Source organism: Mustela nivalis (assembly GCF_964662115.1).
Source record: "Mustela nivalis genome assembly, chromosome: X".
NCBI classification, from domain to species: Eukaryota; Metazoa; Chordata; class Mammalia; order Carnivora; family Mustelidae; genus Mustela; species Mustela nivalis.
The window spans coordinates 107,948,550-107,974,394 of NC_139040.1; the positions used below are offsets into that span (position 1 = coordinate 107,948,550).

At 42.5% G+C, this 25,845-nt stretch overlaps 1 protein-coding gene across 9 annotated transcripts in view; it reads right to left on the reverse strand.

Moving 5' to 3' along the window:
• GK (glycerol kinase) overlaps positions 1 to 21,250 on the reverse strand; it is a 78,309-nt gene extending 57,059 nt beyond the window's left edge. For 4 of the 9 annotated variants that reach the window (XM_082717929.1, XM_082717926.1, XM_082717927.1 and 1 more), the window contains exons 1-3: positions 20,961 to 21,209; positions 9,471 to 9,544; positions 7,295 to 7,401 (exon numbers count right to left, since the gene is read on the reverse strand). In XM_082717929.1, coding sequence (XP_082574055.1) covers positions 7,295 to 7,401; positions 9,471 to 9,544; positions 20,961 to 21,038 — 259 coding nt within the window. In that variant the 5' untranslated portion in view covers positions 21,039 to 21,209. Of the gene's footprint in view, positions 1 to 7,294; positions 7,402 to 9,470; positions 9,545 to 20,960 lie in introns of all 9 variants that reach the window. The other 5 variants (XM_082717930.1, XM_082717928.1, XM_082717923.1 and 2 more) reach the window with 3 other exon arrangements.
• Positions 21,251 to 25,845: the final 4,595 nt, after the last annotated feature.

Here is a 25,845-nt window from a genome sequence, read left to right on the forward strand (position 1 = left end):
AAGTGGGTAAGAGCTCTAGGTTCCGTACAGGAATAGGAAATGAGGAATTAAGCCCCCACAGCCTCAATGTTCTCTGTGAAGTAGAACACAAGGTTATCTGCTCAAATGAGCTCAAGCAAATAAGATCATAGGGTTTCTGGCACTATTTAATTAGAGCTCAGACTCTGAAACCAGACTGCTGGGGTTCGAATTCGAATTTCTGTTTCCTAGCAGCATGACCCTGGATCTCAATCTGTTTCATCTTCTGCAAAATGGAGGTAATAGTTCTCACCTAACAGGGTTAAAGTGAGGAACCCCTAGGTTAATGCTTATTACGATAGTGCCCAGCACATAGTAACTGCTTAATAAATGCTCCTTACTGCTTCTATTGTCATCAATATTATTATTTTTAAGTAATTAATTTATCTTAGAGATAGAGAAAGCACAAGCAGGAGGGGCAGAGAGAGAGAGAGAGAGAGACTCTCAGGCAGACTCCAGACTGAGCGTGGAGCCTGACTTAGGGGTCGATCCCATCTGAGCCGTCTAAGATTTGGTCACTTAATCGACTGTACCACACAAGTGCCCCTCATTGTCATCGATATTATTGAGGAAAAGAGTGGGCTAATAGTTGTAGAGCAGGACCCATAAAGGAATTGCCCAGCAGTACTGAGGACAAAACAGAGGCCAGAGAACTCAGTGGGACCTCAGCAATGGAATACTGTGAACATGATAGTTTTAGTGACAACTTTACACTGTGGGGTCACAATGAATTCATGGTCCAGTAAAATCTCCTGTTCCTCCCCACTAGGTTAATTCTTGTTCACTTAGCTACAGTCTCTGAGTCACTATTCTCTGCCCTTTAGACTACCCTTCTTTATTGGCTCACTCTTAACTTACATTCAGAATGCAATCTAGGGCTATATTCTATCTGACTCATTGGTCACAGGTTTCTCCCTGACCATTCCTTCTTTCCCTTCTATCTTAACTTGATTCCTTTGTGCCAAGTAACTACTGCTTTTCTTGCAGACAGTCAAAGTCCAGCAAAAGCTTCTCAGGAATTCTCCTACAGCCATAAATACATCTCCATTACTGATTTCTACTCAGGGCACACAGGCCTTCTGCAGTACCTCTGAACTTTTTCAGTGTTCTAACTTCCTGTCACTTTACCCTAAAATCCTCTGTACTTTAAGTCCTACAGTGTTTGTCTTTGTACTCTGAGATCAAGAGTCACATGCTCTACCTACTGTGCCAGCTAGGCACCCCTGTTATTTTGTTTTGTTTTAAAGGAAATTTTCTGGGGCACCTGGGTGGCTCAGTTGATTTGGCACCAGACTCATGATTTCCACTGAGCTCATGATCTCAGGGTTCTGAGATCAAGCCCCATGTTGGGCTCCCTGCTCAGCGGGGAGTCTGCTTCTCTCCCTCTGCCCCTTCCCCTACCTGTGCTTGTGCATGCTCACTCTCCCTCCCTAAAATAAATAAATATAAACTTTAAAGGTTTTTAAATTTTTATTTATTTGACAGAGAAGAGAGAGCATAAGCATAGGCAGGGGCAGTGTGGCAGAGCCAGAGGGAGAAGCAGGCTCCCCACTTGGCAGGGAACCCAATGTAGGGCTCAATCCCAGGACCTTGAGATATGACCTGAGCCGAAGGCAGACGCCCAACCGACTGAGCCACCCAGGCATCCCATAAAATTAGGCACTATTAAGAAGTGTGTGTGCTAGAACTAGCAGTCAGAATCCAGCTCCTTGCTCAGTAGGGAGCCTGTTTCTCCCTCTGCCTGCCGCTCCCGCTTGTATGCTCTTTCCCTCTCTCTCCCCCTGACAATAAATAAAATTGTTAAAATTGTTTTTAAAAAAGTGCCTAATTTTAATTCTGTTTTTCTCAGAATTACACATTCAGGTTCTGTAATTCTCCACCCTGGTTTATCTCCCATTTAGGGGCATATGACAGTTACATGTATAAAATATATGTAATTTCCTGGCCCCACAGTCTTTTAATTACAAGTACTATCATCCATGGCATATATAAAACGCAATGTAGTACACTGTATCTAGGAGGTTCATGCTTCACCTGTATATTCTTTCCTGGTAGATAGTTTTCTCAACAATGAGTGCCGCAAGTAAAATTACTAGTTAAATGCTAACTTCACAATCTCTGGTTCAGTTTTGCTTGACATTGTCTGTGAAAAGTTATGACAGTTAAGAAAATATACTTAGAAAAAGCCTTTGTAAATACAGCTGGTTGTTACAACTGTTGGGAGAATTATGGACCATAGGCACCCTTATTTAAAAATAAAACCAGGGGGAGCTGCCTGGGTGGCTCAGTGGGTTAAGCCTCTGCCTTCGGCTCAAGTCATGATCTCAGGGTCTTGGGATCGAGTCCTGCATCAGGCTCTCTGCTAGGCAGGGAGCCTGCTTCCTCCTCCCTCTCTTTCTCTCTCTCTGCCTGCCTCTCTGCCTACTTGTGATCTCTCTCTGTCAAATAAATAAAATCTTTAAAAAAAATTAAAAAAAAAAACAAACCAGGGGGCGCCTGGGTGGCTCACTCAGTTGGCCTTTTGCTCAGGTCATGATCCTGGGGTCCTTGGATCGAGTCCCACATCAGGCTCCCTGCTCAGGGGGGAGTTTCCTTCTCCCTCTTCCTCTGCCACTCCCTCTGCCTCTCCCCCTGTTCATGCTTGTGCTCTTGTTATCTCTCTCAAATGAATAATAAAAAATATTTTTAAAAATGTATAAAAAAGGGGCACCTGAGTGGCTAAGTGGGTTAAAACCTCTGCCTTTGGCTTAGGTCATGATCTCAGGGTCCTGGGATGGAGCCCCACATCCGGCTCTCTGCTCAGCAGTGACCCTGCCCCCCCCAACCCCGCCTGACTTTCTGCCTACTTGTGATCTCTGTCTGTCAAATAAATAAAATCTTTTAAAAAATGTATAAAAAATAAAAAATAAAATAAAATAAAATCAGGAGCACCTGCCTGGCTCAGTTGGTAGAGCATGCAACTCTTTGATATCAGGATCATCAGTTCAAGCCCCATGCTGGCCCTAGAGCCCACTTAAAAATTATTAAAAATAAAATCCTAATTATAATTGGAACACATTTTTAGGAAAAAAAAGAAAAAAACAAAGCAAAAATGACCAGAAGTGAAATAGTAAGAGCCCTGGAGGAAGGTTTTGGGGCCACTAAAAAGTGCTGTGTGGGAAAAGGTCTAAAGCTTTGTAAGAAAAACAGCCTCTGAAAAATGTGTGCTTAACACACGTTTTAACATTTGGAAATGAGATGTAGCCACAGCTGGGAAGCTATTTTGGAGAACAAGGTGCCTTTCTAAAACACCTTAGATGTTCTAAGACGCTGTCCCCGCCCGGAGTAGAGAGAAGACAGAAGTGAGTGTGGATACGTTCAGCAGGGCTGGGCAGCAGATGTGGGGGGTTTCTCTTTCCTCTAACAATATGGTAACTACATATGATAGAAGAGAATTTAATCACTGAAAATTGTATGCTCTCGGATTTTTTTATTTTTTGAAATTTTTTAAAAGATTTTTATGTATTTATTTGACAGAGATTACAAGTAGGCAGAGAGACAGGTGGGGGGGTGGGGGGTGGAGGGGGGAAGCAGGCTCCCCACTGAGCAGAGAGCCTGATGCGGGGCTTGATCCCAGAACCCTGAGATCATGACCTGAGCTGAAGGCAGAGGCTTTAACCCACCAAGCCACCCAGGCGCCCCTAAATTTATTTTTTAAAGTAATCTCCATACTCAAGCTAAGGCTCAAACTCAGGACCCCAAGATCAAGACCTGTATGCTCTACCAGCCAGAACAGCCAGGTACCCCTATGTTCTCAGGGCTAAAGCGGTATATGTTATGTTTTGCTTCTATCACAGGAAGATGAATGAAGAGTATCTGATATTTGAATTCTTTATATACTCTGTAGCTCCTTCAGTCTAGTCACAGGCAAACAGAGCTTCCCAACTCCTCAAGAAGCAGCCTATTTACTTGTCTTGGACTCCTGCGTGCTGTTGAGCTGGAGAGGGAACTTTAATTTGGGAGACATTGTTCATCCAGACTTGAAATCCACCAGGTTTCTGGTGGAGGACAACTAACACCAATCAAGTGAGAATTTCCAAAAGAAATACAACCAGCTAGGGCCACGTGGCTGGCTCGATCAGGGAGCATGCGACTCTTGATCTCAGGGTTGTGAGTTGGAGCCCCATGCTGGGTGCAGAGGAATGTAAAGATTGCTTAAAAATAAAATCTTTAAAAAATAAGTAAAATCTTTTTAAAAAGAAACATAACCAGCTATGATAAATGCTTAATGATTTTTTAAAAAGATTTTTATTTGTTGGAGGGAGGGAGGGAGAGAGAGAGCACTAGCAAGGGAGAGAGGCAGAGGGAGACACTGAGCAGGAAGCCCAATATGGGGGCTCAACCCCAGGACCCTGGGATCATGACCTGAGCTAAAGGCAGACACTCAACTGACTGAACCGCCCAAGCGCCCCTAAACTCTTAACATTAAAGCTAAAACTATCAATAAATTGGTCTTCAGCTATTTATTTGCTACATGGGAACTAAAAAGTGAAGTGGTTTAAAAAACAAAGAGAAGTGGTTTGTGAAGTTAGCAGTATGGCTCAGGAAAATGAGCACTGGCTCATAAGACAGGGGAGTTGTGCTTTAATATTAACACTAATAAATAGCTACATGGCCTCCAAAAAGTTCTTTTCCCTCATTTGCAGCTAGGTTTCGGTGACCGAAGATCTTTCAGAGCATCAGTGTTCCGCGAGCTAGACTTCTTTGTAGGCAAGCAAAAGTCTGGCCCTTGGCAGTGCCAATTCAATGAACTAACTTAAAATAAAATTTAGCACAACTGACCTGGAATGGGGGGGTGTGGAACAGTCTCTATCTTGGCCACCCTCTGGTATTCGTTGAGAAGGAAATGCCGGGTCACTTTGGCTCAGGTATGGGTTTCACAAGGGCCAGACACAGAGAGTGTAATTAGCTCAAGGGGAAGGCAAGGCACTTGATAGGAGGTATGCATCACCTTCAAAAATATCACAAAAACAAGAGAAAGGGGCACCTGGGTGGCTCAGTGGGTTAAGCCTCTGCCTTCAGCTTGGGTCATGATCTCAGGGTCCTGGGATGGAGCCCCGCATCAGGCTCTGTGCTCAGCGGGGAGCCTGCTTCCCCTCTCTCTCTCTGCCTGCCTCTCTGCCTGCTTGTGATCTCTGTCAAATAAATAAATAAATAAAATCTTAAAAAAAAAAAAAAAAAAGAGGACGAAAAGGAATGGCACCCGAGCCTCGAGGTCTAGAAGGCCACCCTGTTGCAGCCGATCCTACCTATGAGAAAGGTAGAATGACATCAAAACCAAGGCTGATCATCCTGGAATCCACATCCTGAACATGGCTTTAGAAGTCACCTAGATTCTTCATGTCTTTGGTATGGATATTTTGACAATAGAGTGTGCTACTGAATGCCTCCTGTATGTTTAGGTCATTTAGATTTTAAAAGCTGTGAGAACAAGGATACAACCAGCTACTGCTTTGATGCATAGCTCATCTACAAGTTGGTGAATGTAACTCTAAAGGAATTCTGAAGCACTTCCACACAGATGTAGGGACAACCAAGGGTCGGATATTCCATTAATTTGTGATTGCATTAATATGTGTCTCCCTCACTTGGTTCTTAGCTACAAGACATTTGTGCTCCACTGTTTCCCTAGCATACCCAGTGCATGAGTCTGCTCAATAAATGGTTTTGATAACATTTAGTCTTTTTTTTTTAAGATGCATCCATTTATTTTAGAGGGAGAGCACCAGCAGGAGGGTCAGAGGGAGAATCTGAAGCAGACTCCCCCCTGAGCACAGAGCCCAAAGCAGAGCTTGATCCTACCACCCTGAGACCACGACCCAAGCTGAAACCAAGAGCTGGATGCTTAAACGACTGTGCCACCCAGGCGTCCTGTCCAGTCTTTTTAAAGTAAGTTTTATTTATACAAATAGATGAAAGTATGAAAAAAAAAATTCAAAGGTTCTCCTCAGCATCTCTACCAAAATAAGTAATTGAAGTTTCGACTCAGGAGTGTTAGTAAATCTCAGCGCCAATGTGATGTGAATCAAGGCACCATTACTCCAAACTGATGGCTGCCCTTACTTACATAAGGTCCAACTAGCTAAGGGGGTGAATGGGCGGCTCCATGGGCGGAGTCTGCTTGAGATTCTCCCTCTCCCTCTGCCCTTCCCCCTAGCTGGGTGTGCTCTCTCTCTCAAATAAATAAATCTTTAAAAACAATATAACTACTTGGAATTAATAGAGATCTGTAGTGATCTAATATTCTCAATTATTTCAGGGAGAGTCTCTTAAAATGTTTTGATTCCAATCCCCCACTGCCAGCTGTTCCCCAATCTATCTGGGGGCTCCAGCAAAAACCCCAAGCATCATCTTTGACCCATCATTTCCCTCCATAGCACTACTCTATTACCCTAACTTCCAATACACTGTCAAGTTCTGCCCCCTCTCTCGGCCTCCCCTGCCACCACTGTCAGTCAAGTCACTATCCTCTTTTCTCAGGACTTCCACAGCACCCCCTACACTGGTCTCCCTGTGTCCATACTCAGACCTTCACGACTTAACCACAAAGCTCAACATTGTAGTGAGGAAGCTGTCTGCAAACTGCCATTCTGTCACCTTGCTTAAAACTTTCTCATGGCCAGCTCCCTATAATACTAAGAGTAACACCCAAACTCCTAACCATGGCTGACAAGGCCCTATCTGTTTCCCCAATTTCTGCTCCTACTGAAACCCCGGGTGCACCTCTGCCCTCATCCTTCTTTTACTCCACTTTTGACACACTGGCCTTTTTCTGACCCAGAAATACACTAAGCTTATTCCCACCTCAGGACCACCGCAGCACGTGCTGCTTCCTTTTCCTCAAACTTTTTTCTCCCAGCTATTTGCATGGTTGGCCCCTTTTGGCTTTTGAGACCTTAGCAAATGTGTCCCCTCCTCAAAAAGGTCTTCTCTAGCCACCCAAACTAAAGTAAGCCTTTCCAGGCACACACCACTGTATCACCCAGTTTGAGCTTCTGCATGGGACTTCTTAGTATCTAAGATCAGCTTGTAGTTGTCTGCTCTTATTGTTGGGCTCACACCCACTGGAATACAAGCTTCATGAGAACAGGGACCTCATCTTCTCATTTATTGTCGCATGTTGGGTTCACACAGAGATGCTTGCCACTGCACAGGCACTCGGTTATGTGCTGAATAAAGCAATGTACAAATTTGATTGAGATAATAATACATGGAGAAAAATATTCTATTCAAATACCTTTTATGTTGGAAATATCAATATTGAGCTGTCCAAGTTTCTCACATGTTTTCTCTATACACTCATAGACAGATTGCAGAATTTCCTTAGGATCTTGCTCCACCCATCTTTGAACAAAAGAATGTATTTGGTTAGTCCACAAGAAAGCAATACATGTGTCATTTATTTCTCTAGAATTGTGCACGTATGAGGGTGTGACTGGTGCATAAATCAACAAAAATTACACCAGGAAAGGAAAGCATCACCAATATTCTAAACAAATGATTGTAAACACCAGTCTATTCCCTTGTGTTTTCCTTATTCTTCAAATAGTAATTAATCATCTGAAAGACGGCAAGTAATGACCACAAATAGCAGACACTCTACCTACTTTAAATAACTTTTTCAAATCCAGTAAGAAATTAGTTCCCCAATTCTTTATATCCTGTGGCTCTGATGAATTTTAATAAACCATCTACATGTTTTCACTAGTTACTAGCTATTTCTAAGTAGAGTGAAATATATGTATGAGTCTTGGGATGGATGAACTGATTGATCTACTTATTTATTTGGGTATGTACTTATTTATTTATTCATGAAGCAAAAGGAAAAGTATACTAATCTCCTTTGCCATTTTTCTCCCAAGTTACTTTGTGAGAATTTAGGGGAAAATTTTCAATTTCTTCCAGTAATTATCTCATGTAGACAAGGGATTGCTTTCAGTTTTCAGGCCCAATGCCAGTACCATTTTGGTAAGGTACGAGGACTTTGGAAAGATAAAAGTCTCATAATAAATGACACAGGAGAGAAATGTGGAAAAAAACAAATGACAAGGAAAACCACAAGTAAAAAGGACCCCAAATTTTAAAAATCCTACCCTCCAATCTGCAAGTACAAGGGAATTTCAAGTGCCTTTTTTCTTGGTCTTCCTTGAGCTTGCCATGTTTTCCTGAGCTTTGAATTCTCTAAATTCTTTTTCTAAAAACCTAACTTCCTTCCACATATTTCTAACTTCTGTTTCTTTAAGACCCAGATGCTCTCTCTTCAAACTGCACTGGAATTAGGCCTGTGGATAGCCATTCTAATGTTGGTACCGTATCAATAGCTTTTACTATTAAAGTAATTTTCTAAAATGAAGGAGAACATTTTTCATGGAAAGGAAATACCAAAATTTGGTAGGGCATCAAGTTTTTTTACTTTCTTAAATCCATTAAATTTTAAAGTAAAATAGATAGAAAGTTCACAATTTCTTGAATTTTAACAAATGTATGTATCCATCTAACAAATACCCCAGGTCAGTCAAGATCTAGAATTATTCCTGTCACTCCTGAAAGTTCTTTCATGCCTCCTTCAAGTCAATCACATATTCCATAGACAACCAGTTTCTGGGTTTCTATCATCTTACTTTAGTCTCTTCTTGTATCTCAGATACAGGCATGTAGTACATACTCCTTTGCGTTCAGCCTTTTTCATGTTTCATGATATTAATACAAATCAACCATGTTGTTGCATGCATCAGTTCGTGTTTTAAAATTTGCCTCACGGTATTTCACTGTTATTCATTCCACAGATGACAGACATTTGGGTTGTTTCCAGCTTGGGGTATTATGAATAAAGCTGCTATAAACATTCATGTATGCCTTTCTATAGCCATATGCTTTCTGCTTTCATTTCTCTTGGATAAATTCCTAAGAGCAGAATCTGCAGATATGTGGCTGATTTCATAAGAAACTGCCACAGTTTTTCCAAGTGGGTACATCATAAACATCACTAAATTCTAAATAATACACTTAACATTCTATTTAATCACAACTACTACATACGCACATTATTCCCAAGAAGGATGACTTTACCATTAGATGGTAAGAGATATGAATGCTTACACTGCAATCAGCAAAGCAGTGCTTCGCCAAGGATGGACGGAGAACTAAATGCTTTCAAAGTCAGTGCGGGATTTCCGATATTTAATACTCCTTTACTTTATTATCCCTTCCTTTCCTGTCACTGAATTCCCAAGTCATCAATCACTATTATTGCTGGGCCACCAAGGTATTACTTCTTTCCTTGACTAAAACCTCTCTCTCAAGTCTTCCCAGGAGAGGTTTGGTCAAGTTTGCTTTACAAGGCCAGAAGGTTTAGAAGGCGAGATGGATTAATAGACATGAGGTATCTTTATGTATTAAAGCAGGAAACATACCCTTCTCTTGGAAACTCTTGTTTTATTTCCACTTGATGATGACTTAGTAGTTCAGCTGTTTTTGAATTGAAAACCTGAAAAACATATTACAATGTTAGGGTAAAAATGCACATAGAGAGCAAAGGTGTTCAGAGCTTTTCAGCAAGAAGTTCTCAGTCACTGACAGAAAAAGTCTGCTCAGTTTTTTTTTTTTTTTAAGATTTTGTTTATTTATTTGATAGACAAAGATCACAAGTAGGCAGAGAGACAGGAGGAAGTAGGCTTCCTGCCTAGCAGAGAGCCTGATGCGGGGCTCAATTCCAGGACCTCAGGATCATGACCTGAGCCAAAGGCAGAAGCTTTAACCCACTGAGCCACCCAGGGCCTCAGTCTCATCAGTTTTAAGGCTACACAGGATGTTCTACCTTCTCTTCAGATAGAGTCATGATAAAGAGAAATCGATTGGACATGAAGCTAAAGGGACAATTCCTTACTCTTAAAACAAAACAAAATTCACTCCAGATGTAGGAAACTGAATACATCAACCAATTAATGAGCATGGATCTCAAGACAGAGTAGGAAAACCAAGAATAAGAGAGAGGCGATAAAACACTGATGATGACGTTGTAAGGTTCTATCCTGCTTCCATCTTGGATACAAAGACTGAGAGTCATTAATGCCCACGCAGAGAAGGGCACTGCACAGATTCCTTCAAAGGGAAGCACAGCAATGCATCTAGCTCTCATAAAGGTAAAAACAGAGCCCTATCAACAGGGCAAAAGTGTTTCCTGGCCTATCTGGCAAAGTACTCCGTGTGACATACCTGTCATGAGTTTTTGACCTTTGGTAAAAACATTTAAATTTCTTTTTAAGATTTTATTTATTTGACAGAGATCCCAAGTAGGCAGAGCAGCAGGCAGAGAGAGAGGGGGAAGCAGGCTCTCCGCCGAGCAGAGAGCACGATGTGGGACTCGATCCCAGGACCCTGAGATCACAAACTGAGCCAAAGGCAGAAGCTTAACCCACTGAGCCACCCAGGCGCCCCTTGGTACAAATCATTTAAACCAATGGATGAAACCTACCAAAGAAGTGCTGTACAATCCTCCTCAATTTTACTACTGCTAAAACAATACTCAGGGGAAAAAAAAAAAAAAAACTTAGGGTGCCTCCGTGGCTCACTCGGTTAAGCTTCTCTGCCTTTGGCTCAGGTCATGATCCCGGGGTCCTGGGATCGAGCCCCAAGTCGGACTCTCTGCTTAGCAGGGAGCCTGCTTCTCCCTCTGCCTCAGCCTAACCCCTGTCTCTCATGAATAAATAAAATCTTCAAAAGAAAAAAAACTCCACCACCTTTTCTCTTATACACTCTTTTTCACGTGCCTGAACCTATACTTGAGTACCAGAGTCCTTAGGCTTTCAGAGTCGTGATTCCTATTTTAATTAAACTCAACTTCCGCAATCACTGTAATTACAGTGGAGAAGTTACATCCAATTAGTTAAGAAAGCGTTTCCATGCCTAGGTTTCCTGTGGGAGAAAACTACCTGCTCAATGCAGTCTATGAAAGAGAAAGTAAGAGGAGAAGACACAGCCGTGAGCAGCCGCGGCCCTCCCTCCCCAGCGCACTATCTTCCTTTTGGGAGGACTTGATAAATGCAACAAAAGCAAGAAGGTAAATTCTCAAGTCCTTGGAAGAGATCAAATATCCTACAAGTCAAAGGTTAACTTGACATGTCATAAATAAAAGGCACTTGACAGAATCCCAAATAATATCCCTCTAATTTCAACTTAGCATTAGGGTGTATCTCTAGGATGTTCACTCCATTTGTTCTGTTTTATTTGGAATTATCTCTAGGGCCTAGAGTAGTACCTGGCATAGGGCTTACAATAAACATTTGTTGAATGCCTGAAAAAATATGGTCTACCCAGTACTTATTGGAAGAAAATTACCAAATCAAATAAGAAATGGTTATGTGGTAGGAAATCTCTAATAGAGAACCACAGTTGTATTATTTTTATCCATACTACTATGACTCCCAGGATCTACTCACAAATCCCCAAAGGACTCTGGGTTAGGAGACAAGGTGTCCCTTCTGGTTGACTGGATTCACAAAGACCACAACAGCAGACCTGTGGGGCTCTGAATGGAGTAGGATCCCTGTTCCATCATCTAGTAGTTTTTACTAGGCTAACTTCAGGACCCTCACACGAATGGATTTGTAGGCCTTTGGAATAGGCAGAGAAAAAGGAAGGATTTTTGGGACATTCCATCCGGCTTATTAGACCGCGATGCTGGTAATCACAAACCATCTGGATGTAACAGGATGGAGCCTGGACCGCCTTACTCTTTCAGAGTTCTGAAACTGTGCAGAATATAGAGGTACCATCTGTAGAGGTTTAGGAGCTGAGCCTGTGCAACACTTCCATATTTGTGGGACACTTTCTAGGTTTCCTATTTTTAGAATCATCAACTTGCTTACTACAGCATTGTCCAAGAGAAATACAATGCAAACACTTATGTAATTTTAAGTTTTTTCATTAAAAAAAAAAAACAGTAAAAAGAGGCAGGTAAAATTAACTAATGTTTTATTTAGGTCATTAGAGCTAAAAAATTATCATTCTGACAAGTGATCAACAGCAAAAACTATTAATGAGACCTGCTACCTTTTTTAGAAGCCAAGTCTTTGAAATCTAGTATATATTTTATGCTTATGGTCCGTCTCAATTTGGACTCACCACATCGGAAGTGGGCAATAGCCACATGTGGCTAGTGGCTATTATATAGGATGGTGAAATTCTGCAGTACTATTTTTCTCATACATCTAGATTCACGGGAAGACGTTTAATGACTGTCCGTTTGTCTGCAGATAGACAAAAGTACGAAGAAGGCTAATGATGTTTCACAATACTTTCTGCCTGGAGGGTTATGAACTCTATGAGAACACAACGCCCAGTATCAAGAATGCTAGTATGATGTTTTCCAGCAGATTCCAAAAGCTACTGTCAACCAAAGATGGCAGTGGCTATATAACTTATTTTATAAAAGTTCTAGCATAGTCATTGTTTAAAATTCATTAGGTGGCAAAGGAGAAAAACCTCAAAACTGCAGATATTCCTCACTTTTTTCTCCCTTTTCAGATTTGAAATTCACCGAATTTAAAAGTCAGTTAAAACTTCAGATGCAGGGGCTCCTGGGTGGCTCTGTCTCTGCCAAATAAATAAATAAAATCTTTAAAAAAAAAAAAAAAACTTCAGATGCACAATAGCACAGAGTCATAGGCTTTCTTTAAGAAAATTGGGATGCCTGGGTGGCTCAGTTGTTTGAGCTGCTGCCTTCAGCTCAGGTCATGGTCTCAGGGTCCTGGGATCGAGTCCCACATCCAGCTCCTTGCTCGGCAGGGAGCCCGCTTCTCTCGCTGCCTCTGCCAGACACTCTGCCTGCTTGTGTGTGCTCTCTCTCTTGAACTCTCTCTCTCTAACAAATAAATAAATTAAATCTTAAAAAAAATTAATTAAAAGGAACATTTGAAGGCACAAGGAATCTGTACTTCCTGGAAGACATCGCTGAGATCCTGTGAGCCCATATTTTCAAAATATGCCGCTTACATCTCTAGGACCCTTCAGAGGCTCAAAAGAAGGGACAGGGAGCTCCAGCTGAGCCTCTGGGCCACGCCATACCTCGGATTTCACATTTTATCGACATTAGCTTCCAGATTTAGGCCCTCTCAGAAAAAAGCTTAATGGGGCGCCTGGGTGGCTCAGTGGGTTAAGGCCTCTGCCTTCAATTCAGGTCATGATCCCAGGGTCCTGAAATTGAGCCCCATATCAGGATCTCTGCTCAGCAGGGAGCCTGCTTCCCCCCCCACCCCCACCCAACGCCTCCGCCTGCCTCTCTGCCTACTTGTGATCTCTGTCAAATAAATAAATAAAAACCTTTAAAAAAAAAGAAAAAGAGGGGCACCTGGGTGGCTCAGTGGGTTAAAGCCTCTGCCTTCAGCTCAGGTCATGATCCCAGGGTCCTGGTATCGAGCCCCGCATTAGGATCTCTGCTCAGTGGGGAGCCTGCTTTCCCCTCTCTCTCTCTGCCTGCCTCTCTGCCTACTTGTGATCTCTGCCTGTCAAATGAATAAATAAAATCTTTAAAAAAAAAAAAGAAAAAGAAAAAAGCTTAACAATGAAGTTCTAAGGCAAAAAACAAATGTATGACACAAACTGAACCCCATGGCCCTAATATGTACTTACAAAGTAAGCTCCAGAAGATTGGATAATAATCACCAACAGGACTAAACTCTGAGTTTTCTAAATGCCAATTCAGTGCTTTTCCAGTACAAAATCATGCTAATATGAATTACGACCCTTTTATCCTCCATTAAGTGTCAGCAAACACCAAGTTTTAGGACATAAAAGGAGAAAGGATACCTCACTCAGACCCATAGGGGTCAGAGAGAGGGGCTATTAAAAGAAGTGACTTCAAGGCTAAGACTTAAGGTGGACTGGGAGTGCGTGTAGGCCTAGGAAGGGATAGGAGGCTAGACCTAGGGGGGGAAAGCAGCTACCATGTGTCCGTGGGGATCCAGGTGAGACAGCAGAGGGCTCCTGTCAGAGGGGGAGCAGCAGTGAGGATTGAAAGAAACTGAAGGGCATTGCTGAGAGAGATTTAATTTACGATACAAGCAATTAGATGCATCAAGGGTTTGCAGGGGGAGGAGTAAAGGAAATGGGGAAACTCATGGATGATGGGACAGGTTAGCCTTGGCAATGTTTACAAGACACAGGATAGGGTAGGAAGGGTCATTGTGGCACACAAAGGGGTTAACGAGATTGCAGAGCTCATTTTGGATCATGTGTTGTCTGGGGTGTTATTTGGGCATAGACAGAGATATGCCCAGTGGGCAGTTGCTTCTATTTTAGGTGGTAAACTTGAAGAATTACAAACCTGGTTACAAACCTGGAACTAATAGATAGGTAAGTCCTGGAGCTCTAACACACACCACAGTGATTAGAGCCAACAGTGTTGCATTAAAAGCTTCAAAGGTGCCAGGAGACTAGATCTTAATTGTCCCCGCCACAAAAAAAGAAATGATAATTCTGTGGCGTGACAGAGGTACTAATGCTATCATGGTCATTGTATTACGATACATAAATGGATCAAACAACACTTGTACACATTACACTGATAGTAGGTTACATGTTGGTTATATATTAATTTAGAAAGAGAGAGAGAGAAAGAGGTGGATCTGTTCTCAGAATTTTGGGTTGGTCAGAGAGGCGGATGAGAACTTCATGCTTGGTGTAACACGGAGGCAAAGAGCACTGGCCCGGGAAGTACACACAGCTGGGGGTACAGGGTCAATCACCAATTCTGCCCACGTCAGTGGTTTGACTTTAACTTTTTCTGAACCTTGACTTTTCCATCCATCAAAGGATCAAATGGAAGAAATTATGGAAATTATCTCAGACAGGGCAGGCACATCCTCCGCATCCAAATGGTGAGACCTCCGCTGGTAATGCCATGACTATTTTCATTACTATTACTGCAGCTACTACTGCCAACCAGCCGGCAGCCCCACTGACCGGTGGAGGTGAGAACTCAAAGCCACCATATGCATCTCTAAGCCCAAATCACTTGCCAGTTCCAGATTCTGTTTTATGGGGAGTTCAATTACAAACTGAAGAGAGGTTTAAAGAAAATAAAAGGAATACTGACCATTAAAGTCCTGAATGATACTAAGGGATGCCTGGGTGGCTCAGTCAGTTAAGCACTGGAGTCTTCAGCTCAAGTCATGATCTCAGGGTCCTGGGATGGAGCTCCCTGCTTCTCTTGAGAGTCTGCTTGAGATTTTTTCCACCCCCTTCTCCCTCCCCCTTGCTCCTCCCCCATTCCTGTGTGCACACACATGCGTGTGTCTGTGTGTATGCTCTCTCTCTCAAGACATAAAAATCTCAAAAATTAAAAAAAAATTTGAAGAAAGAAGTGAATGTAGAAATTTAGCAGTGCAGGCACATAGCATACACACCCAGAATGTCACCACTACTGCTGCGGCTACTACTAATGCTTATTATTATTATTAGGGCTACTGATACTATTGCCTTCAACTGGTAGAATTAGAAGTTACCAGCTCTAGTCAACACTAAGCATAAATCATGACTCAATTCTAGCTTTGCAGGAGAGAGAGAGAGCTTAAAAAGTAAAGACACAAGGACAATTACTTTTATAAAAAACTATCTAAGAAGGACTTTCTGAAACAATGCAGGCATTCCTCATCTTAGAAGGACAGCGGTGAAGAGACAACACGCTGTCCTTACAAAGCAACTGTCTCTTGGGGTCCTAAGATGAATTCACTTACTCTTGCTCACTCATCCTATGACTAACTAAGCCATCATAAACATGCACATTCATTTCCCTCCTCACGTGATTTCCCCACTAGACTACACTTTTACACCACACTCAGCTTCACTATGTGATAAAACATTTTTCAGGAATGGAAACTCCCCCTCTAGAACTCTGTGATACTACATAAATTTGAAAGACCTGAAATAAAAATACTGGCTACAAACCTATCACATTGCCAACTTGACCACAAAAGGCATCCTGGCATCTTCCAAAAGCCACAGAAGTAAGGAAAAGACGGCAAATGACATTATATTTTTCTTTAAAATGAAACCATATTAAATATCATATACTATATCTAACATAGCTATAGCTGCCAAATTAGACTTTTTCCAAGACTCCACAAATTTTATCCTTCCTAGTCTTCCAATCCTAGAAATCTAGGCAACACATCTGAAGGGCTCAGATGTCATCATGTAAGGAGCACCCACTACATACTTGTGAAGTGCTATGTCGGGCTTTGGGGAGGAAAAAAACAGATACTATCCTGCCCTTTAAGGAGCTCAAAATTGAAAGCTCTTAACATGCAATGCTTATGGGAGATAAGAGAACAAGAGGGTGGCAGCTCTGTGATGAGACCCTGTGCTTGCCATTTGTGTAAGGTGATAGGCAAGAAAATAAGCCAACCTGGTGGGAAAAAAGAAAACACAAAAGAAACATAACTTACCACAACAGTGGCCTCATCCTACCTAGGAGCAGATTAGTTTTTACCAAATTTCATGAATTCCCAGCCCCTTATGGGTGCTTATTAAATATGTCGAATGAAAGAAGGAATGTGGAAATGGGTCTCTAAGCCTTAGGAGATCTCAAAGTCTGATGGAACAACCGGGGCCAAGGCAATGGTTCATGCCAAAACAAGCACGAACTATAGATCTAGCCATGTTTCGGACATGCGGGCTACTGGAACAAAATGGTTGTGCAATCCTTATGCAGGGTGACTACACCTGGGCCCTGCCCAGGACCCACTGAATCTGAGTCACCGGATGATCAAAACCAGAAAGACTTATTCAAAGGCAACTTTGTTTTTTGTTTTGTTTTGTCTTGTTTTTACATACTGCGAAACAAATGTGTACATTTATTTTTCTTGGTGAAGACTCATCTGTGATTGTACTCTGAATGGACACCTGAAAGCTGGGTAAGTGGGCTTCCCCAGGCTCTCATGTCGTCTTCACAGCGCTCCAGGCAGCCGGGAAGCCGGGAAGCCTAAGGCAGGAATTAGGAGGACAGGCTTCTGAGTGCGACAGAGCTGGCCTTGAATCCTACCTAGTTCCACCGGTTACTCTGTGACCTTGGGCACAGGAAAGGAGCCTAATAATACTACCTACACCATGGTTGTTAGGAGGATTAAATGAGATAATGCTGGAAAAATCCTCAATTGCTGCATCTAACACCATTTCAAGTCACAACACATTCCAAGTCTTTGCTTTTTGTAACATCCAACTTAATCGGGGGAAAAACAAAGTTACCAAATTAAAGAAGGAAGTTGAAACTTTATAGTCTTCTAAAGAAATGGCCCCTCCTTAAAACCTGTTACACTGATTCTCTTTCCAAGAAGTTCCTATTCTGTAATCTGAGTAATTATGTGCCAACCTCAGTTCACTTTCCTATCAGACAAATATGAAATTCTTCCTTTAGCACAAAGTCTATGCATAGGTCACAGGGGGGACTCTGACAACTAAAAGTGAGCATGTTCTAAAAAGGCAGGTCTACTATTAAAATAGAAGAAATTAAATAAACATACCCAAGTCAAGAAGTTTTAAGATTTTTTTGACAAGGTAAAAAAAAAAAAAAGACAACAAAACTGGAATCAAATTTCAGTTTACCTATTAAAGAGAAATAAACATCTCTTCAATAAATATGTAGCAAGTGCTCCCTGTAGATAAAACACACGTTCACTTGCGGTGTTGACCAAGATTTTTTTTTTAAAGATTTTTATTTATTTATTTGAGAGAGAGACAGTGAGAGAGAGCATGAGAAGCGAGAAGGTCAGAGGGAGAAGCAGACTCCCCATGGAGGTGGGAGCCTGATGCGGGACTCGATCCCAGGACTGCGGGACTCGATCCCGGGACTCCGGGACCGTGACCTGAGCCGAAGGCAGTTGCTTAACCAACTGAGCCACCCAGGCGCCCGTGACCAAGATGTTTTAAGGAACACAGAGACCAACAAGACTTCAAAAGAGGTCCCTGCTCCAAAGCAGAGCAGGTATATGATTTTAATACAGAGCAGGTGATAAGAGCTAGGATGAGAGGTTTAAGAAAAGTAGTATAGGAAGGGGTAGAAATTCCAAAGGTTTGAGGAAGACCTGCTAGGAGATGGCAGTTAAGGCACCATTTGGAAGCAGACTGGAATTTCAGGCAGCAGATATGAGGAACAGGGGAGAAGGCAATTTGCTCGGATGAAAGAGCATGAATAAAGAAATCTTGTATCCATCATTGGAGAAAGCTAACATTCCTATTACAGAAAAAGGAAGAAGAAAGCTTGCAGAGGTTCTGGGTCTTATAAAAGTGGAATGAGGTATGCAAATCTGATGAATAATGGTCAGGAAGTTGCAAACACCTTTAACTTTGTAAGGTTCCTTATGACAGTTCACATCCACTGTATTCTTTCCTGAGAAGCTAAGCAATGAGTTCTGAGTCATAATTACAACAAGGAACAAAACGACTGGAACAACTCCTGGGAATCACCTTAGGATGGAAGCACTTATTCAGCAAATCTATTATCTGTATTTTGCAGGGAGTGGTTTAGCAACCACTTTCCTTATAACCAAAGAAGAAAACACTTTGCTAAACCGTTCCTAAGTTCTGTTCGACTTCACACATGATATCTAAATCTTTTATGTACCTGTGAGGCATGCCTTCATATTTGTTTCTCAAGAAGCAGAAAACTTAACTGATCAACTTTTATGTATCATTCTAGAAGCAGGATGGGAATCTGAATTTGCACCTTAGCTTACTCAATGAGATCATGCCATACAGAGCCCCGAAGAGAGAACCCAGCTTCCGGGGGCTTAGGTTGTTCATATCACACACTGAAAAAATTATTGTGATAACTTGAAGTTGATGAATTCTTTCCCCACCAATGCAGAAAAATGCCTCTTGGGCAGCAGAATCTTGAGGAATGACCTACAATAGGTAAGACTGCTGAGCTACATCGATGTCAACAGTGAAGAGTCAAGAGTCAAAAGGAAGACAAGCACAGTAAGGCTGGCTGCTAAAAAGGAAGCCTACAAAGTTATGAAATTCTTTACCCATATTCACAGAGGGAAAAAGCTGTATAAACTTGAGAATAATCACCATGTTGAGTCTGGCCCCGACTGGGCTTTATGAACTAGTTGCCAACATTTAAGAGAAAGATTTCACTGAGAATTCTAGACTATCAGCTTTTCTTAAAAAATCTGAAGCTCTGGCAACATTGCCTGGTGTTCCTGGTTGGCAGCTGTAGGCTATCCCCTTTGGCCTGAGTCTGCTCTCTTCTACCTGGCTGGCCCCTGCAGGCATTGTGTGGGTAATTGTTAAATATAATTTCAAAAATTAACCCACAGTTAACAAATCTTTTTTTTTAAGATTTTATTTGACAGAGAGAGACACAGGAAGAGAAAGAACACAAGCAATGGGAGAGGGAGAAGCAGGCTCCCTGTGGGGCTTAATCCCAGGACTCTGGGATCATGACCTGAGCCAAAGGCAGACTCCTAACCAACTGAGCCACCCAGGCACCCCAACACACATGTCTTAATGATCTTTCTAAAACGGGGGAGATGGTAATGATGATTGTGTATTTTATATATTAATCAAATCCAGTTAGACAGATTATTTTACTTATGATTCAGGATTACTTTACATTTATATGAAAATAAGATAAAGTGAAAATAAGATATGAAAATAAGACAAAGTGAAACCTGCCCTGGGTGATCAAAAGATAAGCAATATAAGAGACAGTAGAACTACATCTTGGTAACTCAAACCAGGGTAAGTCATTAAGGGAGACTCAAACTAAAATAGTACTGGAAGCTTTTCACTTTAGACAAGAGAGACAAGTATCAAAATGAAGGCACAAATGCAGGTTTTAGTCAAGTGGTCAGCTCAACAGAACTTGGAAGAAACATATAAACTTCATATATAATGTCTACATATATACACAGTATACACACATACAAAATAACGCATAAAAATGATTTGAAGTAAAGACAGAGCTAAATAATCGTTCAATATTTACATCAACCTGTCAAATGAATCCAATGTCCATTGAAAGCTTGAGTTCTTAACCACCACTTATTTCAATTACTTTTATCTTACTAAACTCAGTCTTACATCACTTTAAGAACAAGTTTCCTAATTGCACAAAACATATTAATAAGCAGAGTCCCTTAACTAGCACTCCGTGTGATAAAACTGCTGTCATACATGGTAAATAAAAAGGGAAACAGAATTCTCCCGTCATTTTACGCTGTGAAGCACGGAGTAAACCATCTGTAACTGGCAAAGTATCAAAAAATTGAAATTTTCCAGTCTCCAAAATTAAGTAAAGATGCCGGTAAAAGCAGTGTAGTGTGACTTTTTCCTAAGGTGTTCTGCGCCCCCCCCCCACGTCGTCATTCCACCTTCTGCAATTTCTGTGGGAGAGGATGACAACGCATCCCCACGCCAATACTATATTCGTTCTACTGCTCCAAAGGACGCCGTGTTAGTCTACCAAAGCCGTGACACAGCTTTCGCCCCATCCAAGGACGTCCTGCGCCCCGCAGGCCAAATGCTCTGGGGAAGCCCGCACTAGCGGTCAATGTGGCCACCTGTCCCTGGCTGCAGGCGGGCCGCTCTGCACGGATGCTCGGCGAGTCATAGCTCCCTTTGGGGGTGGAGTCCCCTATTAGTAGGTGACCCGGCTCCACCACCAAGGCCAGAGCTGCTCAACTCGACCGCGGGGCTTGCGAGAGGCCGAGGTCCCCCAGGCCCACGCAGGGTAGCTCCAGCGTGGCAGGTCCCGGTCTGGGGGCCTTGGCCTCCACCCTGTGCCTAGCGACCGGGCCCGGGGTTGGGGAAGGCGCGGGATGGGGACTAGAATACCAGCCCCGAGGTCCCTGGGCTCCCGCCTCGGCTCAGCGCCTCCTCAAATGTCACCCTAGGCTCACCAAAAAGCGCGTTGAGCTGGTGCCCTGGTCCACTGCCCCCACCAGTGGCCCCAAAACTGCTTTCTTCGCGGCTGCCATGAAACCAGCTTCGGGTCAGCGGGCTATCGCGGCCCGTTTCCCCGGCGACGGCGGCGGGCGGGGGAGGGGCAGACGGCGAGCCGGGAAAGCGAGGCGGCGTGCACGACAGAACGCTCGGACAGTGCTCCAGGCAGCCCCTTTACCCGCGCGGAACCCTATCACCCCGCCCCTCCGACCCAGACCCCGCCCCCAAACGCGTTCTCCACGACTCCGGGGGCGTGGCAGGGCGGGGGGAGCGCTGCCTGCCCGGCGAGCCAATTAGCGAACGCGGAAAGAGTCGGAACGCTCCGACAATCAGAGGGCGGTGAGACGTCACGGGGGCGGGGCCTGGGCGCGGCGGAGGCGGTGGCCCGCGCAGCAGGTCACGTGGGTCCCTGCGACCCAGCGGCCCAGCCATTCTGTTGCAGGGCCGGGGGCGGAGGCGGGTGCTGCCCTTTGGCTGGGAGCGCCGCTGGCTCTTGGAAAAGGGCACAACTCCCAACCCGCCCCCTGGGGCTTCCTTCCGCGAATGGGTCCCAGAGTGCAGAACTGCTGGTCCCTCTGGTGGGCTGTGCAGAGCACGACGTGAGTCGTTCTTCTCGACTGAACTGGTCAGGCCTTCCCGCTCTTCCCACGCCCCGCCCACCTCCCCTCTCCTTGCCCTGGATAATAATTCCCTGTGCGGGAACTGGCCCCATGTAGTGTGGCCTCCCGGAGCACAGCGAATCCCCATTCTTTGTACGCTTTTCAGGGACAAGGAACGCGGAAGTTCTTTCGGTTTAGCATTTAAGGGAAGCCTGTAGCATCAACCTCCTGGTTACTTGAGCTGACAGTCGGGAATCCAGTACCTCCCTGTCCTGATGCGCCCTTGCTCCTCACTTGACCTCGCTCGGGTGTCCCCTCCCTCCCACGCAATTTCCTCTCCCTGCATTAACTGCTCTACATTGCAAAGGGCGAGGAAAGGGGCTCTCTCATTTGACCTTGAATTTACCTTGCCAGGATCCTTTTGAGTCTTCTGTTTCAGGGGCTTTTCAAACTTTGAATCAAAACCCGCTGTGAGAAATAGTTGACAACTCCAGGTGTGTGTGTGTGTGTGTGTGTGTGTGTGTGTGTGTGTGTCCGCGCGCATGTCCGCATACATTTTATATTTAATACATGTATTTATACATAAATATATTTTATGCATATTTACGTTATTGAGAAATGTTTCTAAAACAATTTATCTTTCCATGTTACACATTCTGCATTGTCTTATTCTATTGCATATCATTTTATCAACAGAGTAAAGGAGGCAAAATTGAAAACAACAAAGGCCTTTATTTGGGGGCTCAGAATGGCAGTTCAGGTGCACAGATTCTGGAGAAATCAAAAAATGGTCTTGGTCATGAAAGGAAAGCAAGGGGTTTTTATGAGCAAGAAGGAAGGGGTGATTGTATGATTTAGATAAGGAAGCAAAAAAAAACCTGCTACTTTGGTGCTAACCAGTGGAGGCACTTCTGATTACTATCGTATTGTTTTATTGGTGCCATCAAACAAAACTGTCTCTGGTATGTATTAATTCACTTGACTGGGTTCCTAGGATCTGAATGCCAGTTCCTGTGTTTAAATTTTATGACCAACTAACTGTATGTAAAACAGTTGCTGCTCCTGGCCTACTTCAAGAGTTCATGAGGTGGAAAGAAAAATGGAGCATTTTGATCAAGATTTTTTTTTTCTGGAAAAATATCAGAGATCAATATTATTCCCCATTAACTGGAGTTTAAATATTCTGTTCTGGACCTTAAGAGGTCTGCTCTGTATCTCAGGAACTAGTCTTTTGAAAATAGGTATATTAAGTTAAACAGTTGTGTCTCATTTAGGGAGGTGGTCTTGAAAGGGGGTTCCCAAAGTTAGGCCCATACTGTGCAAGCAATCAGGTAATTTTTTAAAAAGCCTCTTTATGGAAACAAAAGAAAAACAAAGGAAAAAATGTTACTGGTTGGAGCAAATTATAAAACCATTGTGGTCCTGAGTGCTGCCAGTGAGATTTCTAGATGTCAAGTTCATACCATCTTCAGAGGGAGAGAGAGCGGGCGGTGGCATTATGATAAATTTTCCTAGCTTGCAGTCTGAGTATCTCTGGTGATCTTTCTGAATGGCCCATACAGCAAAAGGCATGAAGACCATCTAAACATGGGCTGTTGTGACAGTTTCTCTGAAGTTTATCTCAAGTTGTCTAGCTCCCGTTTGCAGGGCTTCAGGAACAGCAACTTTTTTTTTAAGATTTTAAATATTTATTAGACAGAGAAAGCAAAAGGGGGAGGGGCAGAGGGAGAAGCAGACTTCCTGCTGAGCGGGATCCCAATGCAGGTCTGGATCCCAGGACCCAAAGCCAAAGGCAGTCTCTTAAGCTACTGAGCCACTCAGGTATTACCAAAACAGCAATTTTAGTTCTCAGTGATTCCAAGTCAAAAGAAGGAAGGAAAACTAGAAACCTTAGTTGGAGAATCACAGCCAGATATTTAAGGACACAAGAATTCAGGATCCAGTACAGTTTTATGGGGAAACAACAACTCTCAATCAGAACTAGAATCTAGTATCTGAATATGTTTGTTACTGCAGGGTTTTTTTTCCCTCTTTAAGAAGAAAACCACAGGTCCAAAATGGTGTGACTTATGCCAAGTTCCCAAACTGGAACCTAATAACTAATGTAATTTCAGTTTCAATCTCCCCCAGAAATGTAATTTTTTAAATTTAAATGCAATTAATTAACATATATTATTAGTTTCAGAGGTAGGGGTCAGTGATTCATCCATCTTATACGATGCTCAGTGCTCATTATATCACCTGCTCTTAGTCCCCATCACCCAGTTACCCCCATCCTGCTTCCCCCCTTCCCTCCAAAAACCCTCAGGTTGTTTCCTATGATTAAAGAGCCTCTTAACCATTTGTCTCCCTCTCTTTCCCTATGATCCTCTGTTTTGTTCTTAAATTCCACGTATGAGTAAAATCATATGATAATTTTCTCTCTCTGACTGACTGACTTTTTTCGCTTAGCAAAATGCGCTCTAGTTCATTCCACCTCATTGCAAATCCAGAAATGTAATCTTAACTGATGGGTCAGTCTGGAATTTTCTTCCTCAATGCCAAGGAGTCTGTCCTGTGGGGCCTCTCCATTCCCCCCACCCAAAGGAAGAAGAAGTAATCTGCATGATAAGACCTCCTGCTTCTTCCCCCAAGGGAAAGTGACCCTGCCTAGAACAATCCTTTTCTTTTACTAATAACGTTCAGGCCCCACCTTCTTTCCCTCCATTTTGTACAATTTCTCAAAGCTTCCCTCTATTTGCTAGATTCATGAATTATTTAATAAAACCAATTAGATCTTTAGATTTATTCAGTTGGGTTTTGTTTCTTAACAGTCTCTAAAATCACCCTCATTTCCACCAAAGACAGCCAAATGAATACTAATTTGTAAAATAAGTCCAATTTCAACACCTTGGCCTGATTCTTTTCTGAAGTGTAGCAAGAATAGTGATGGATTCTATAGCTTGTTTTAAATCTGCTTTGCTGAAACTTTTCATAAGCAATTTTAGATTGACTTTTCAGCAGCTTCCTCGGGCTAAGAAGCCAATGCCAATAACTTGCCATTAGAATTTTGTATCATTAATAGCTATCGATTTGGGTGAATCCTCCCTTTTTGAGGTCCCCCAAATATCCTGAGGTTCCTGCACCTGCCAGGGAGTGACCTTCCTTACTCATCTTGTAAGGCTGCAGGGAACCCTGTAAGCAAGGTATCAGGCTTATTGTTCCAAGGGGCTTCATTGGCTCCATAAAGTCAGCCTTAGTTCCCTAAAGCTATTTGGTCATATCTGAGTCTATGCACTTCTCTCTCAAATACAACATTCCAGTCAAAGCCTTGGTAACATAACCAATGTTTACAATGGTGTTCTGTTACAAGGAGAGCATATTCTTAATAAATTCTGCCAATAACTATAATTGCCATGAAAACAGAAATATTCACTGAGTTTCTAAACTCTGGAGGGGTCATGTAGGGAGAAAAACACAAATGTTTCATATTTGTTCACAAAGGAATATTTAATCAAATTTCTGTTCATAGATAGCTTAAGAGGGAAAGTTTTCTGAAAGCTGGAAGAGCAAACATTAGAAAACCAGCAACATTTCAAACAAGACTCATAAAAACTGTGATCATCTTCCTCAGTTTATTCCGGTGCATGTTATTAATTCTTCTTGTTTGAATCCACATTTCACACTAGTTACAGAAATCTGTATCCTGTTCCGTCTTGCTATCAGAAACCTGTATTTATCAAAGGTCCTTTCCATGAATCTCCTTGAAGCTGAAACACATTTGCAAGAGCATCAAGTATAAAACAAGAACTGTAAATGACAAAAGATTCAGAATGGCCATGGTTCAAGATCCAAGGAGAGTTCCATGAGAGTTCATTATAATGCAGCTGACAAAGAAATGTGGTTATTTCTGCGGCACACAACACTTTAATCATTTGAATTACAAGTGAAACATTGTACCAGGACATACTAAAACTTTAGGAATTTACTATTATTTCTAGAGCAGTTATAGTAATAGCAATTCACCATACAATATAACCCAAGGTTTATAATCACTTACCTGACTGTGCTTTGGCAATTTGACAATTTATTCGAAAAAGACTTCATTTAGAATTTTAATTGGGGGAAGTTTGTTAAAAATAACATAAGTTTTTAAAACATCTGCCTAAGTAGGATCACAGATAATTATAAAACTTAATATTCTTTTAATTATTATCTAAGGTGACAATAAAAGATTCTAAAAGCAAATAGAGAAGGTTACGTA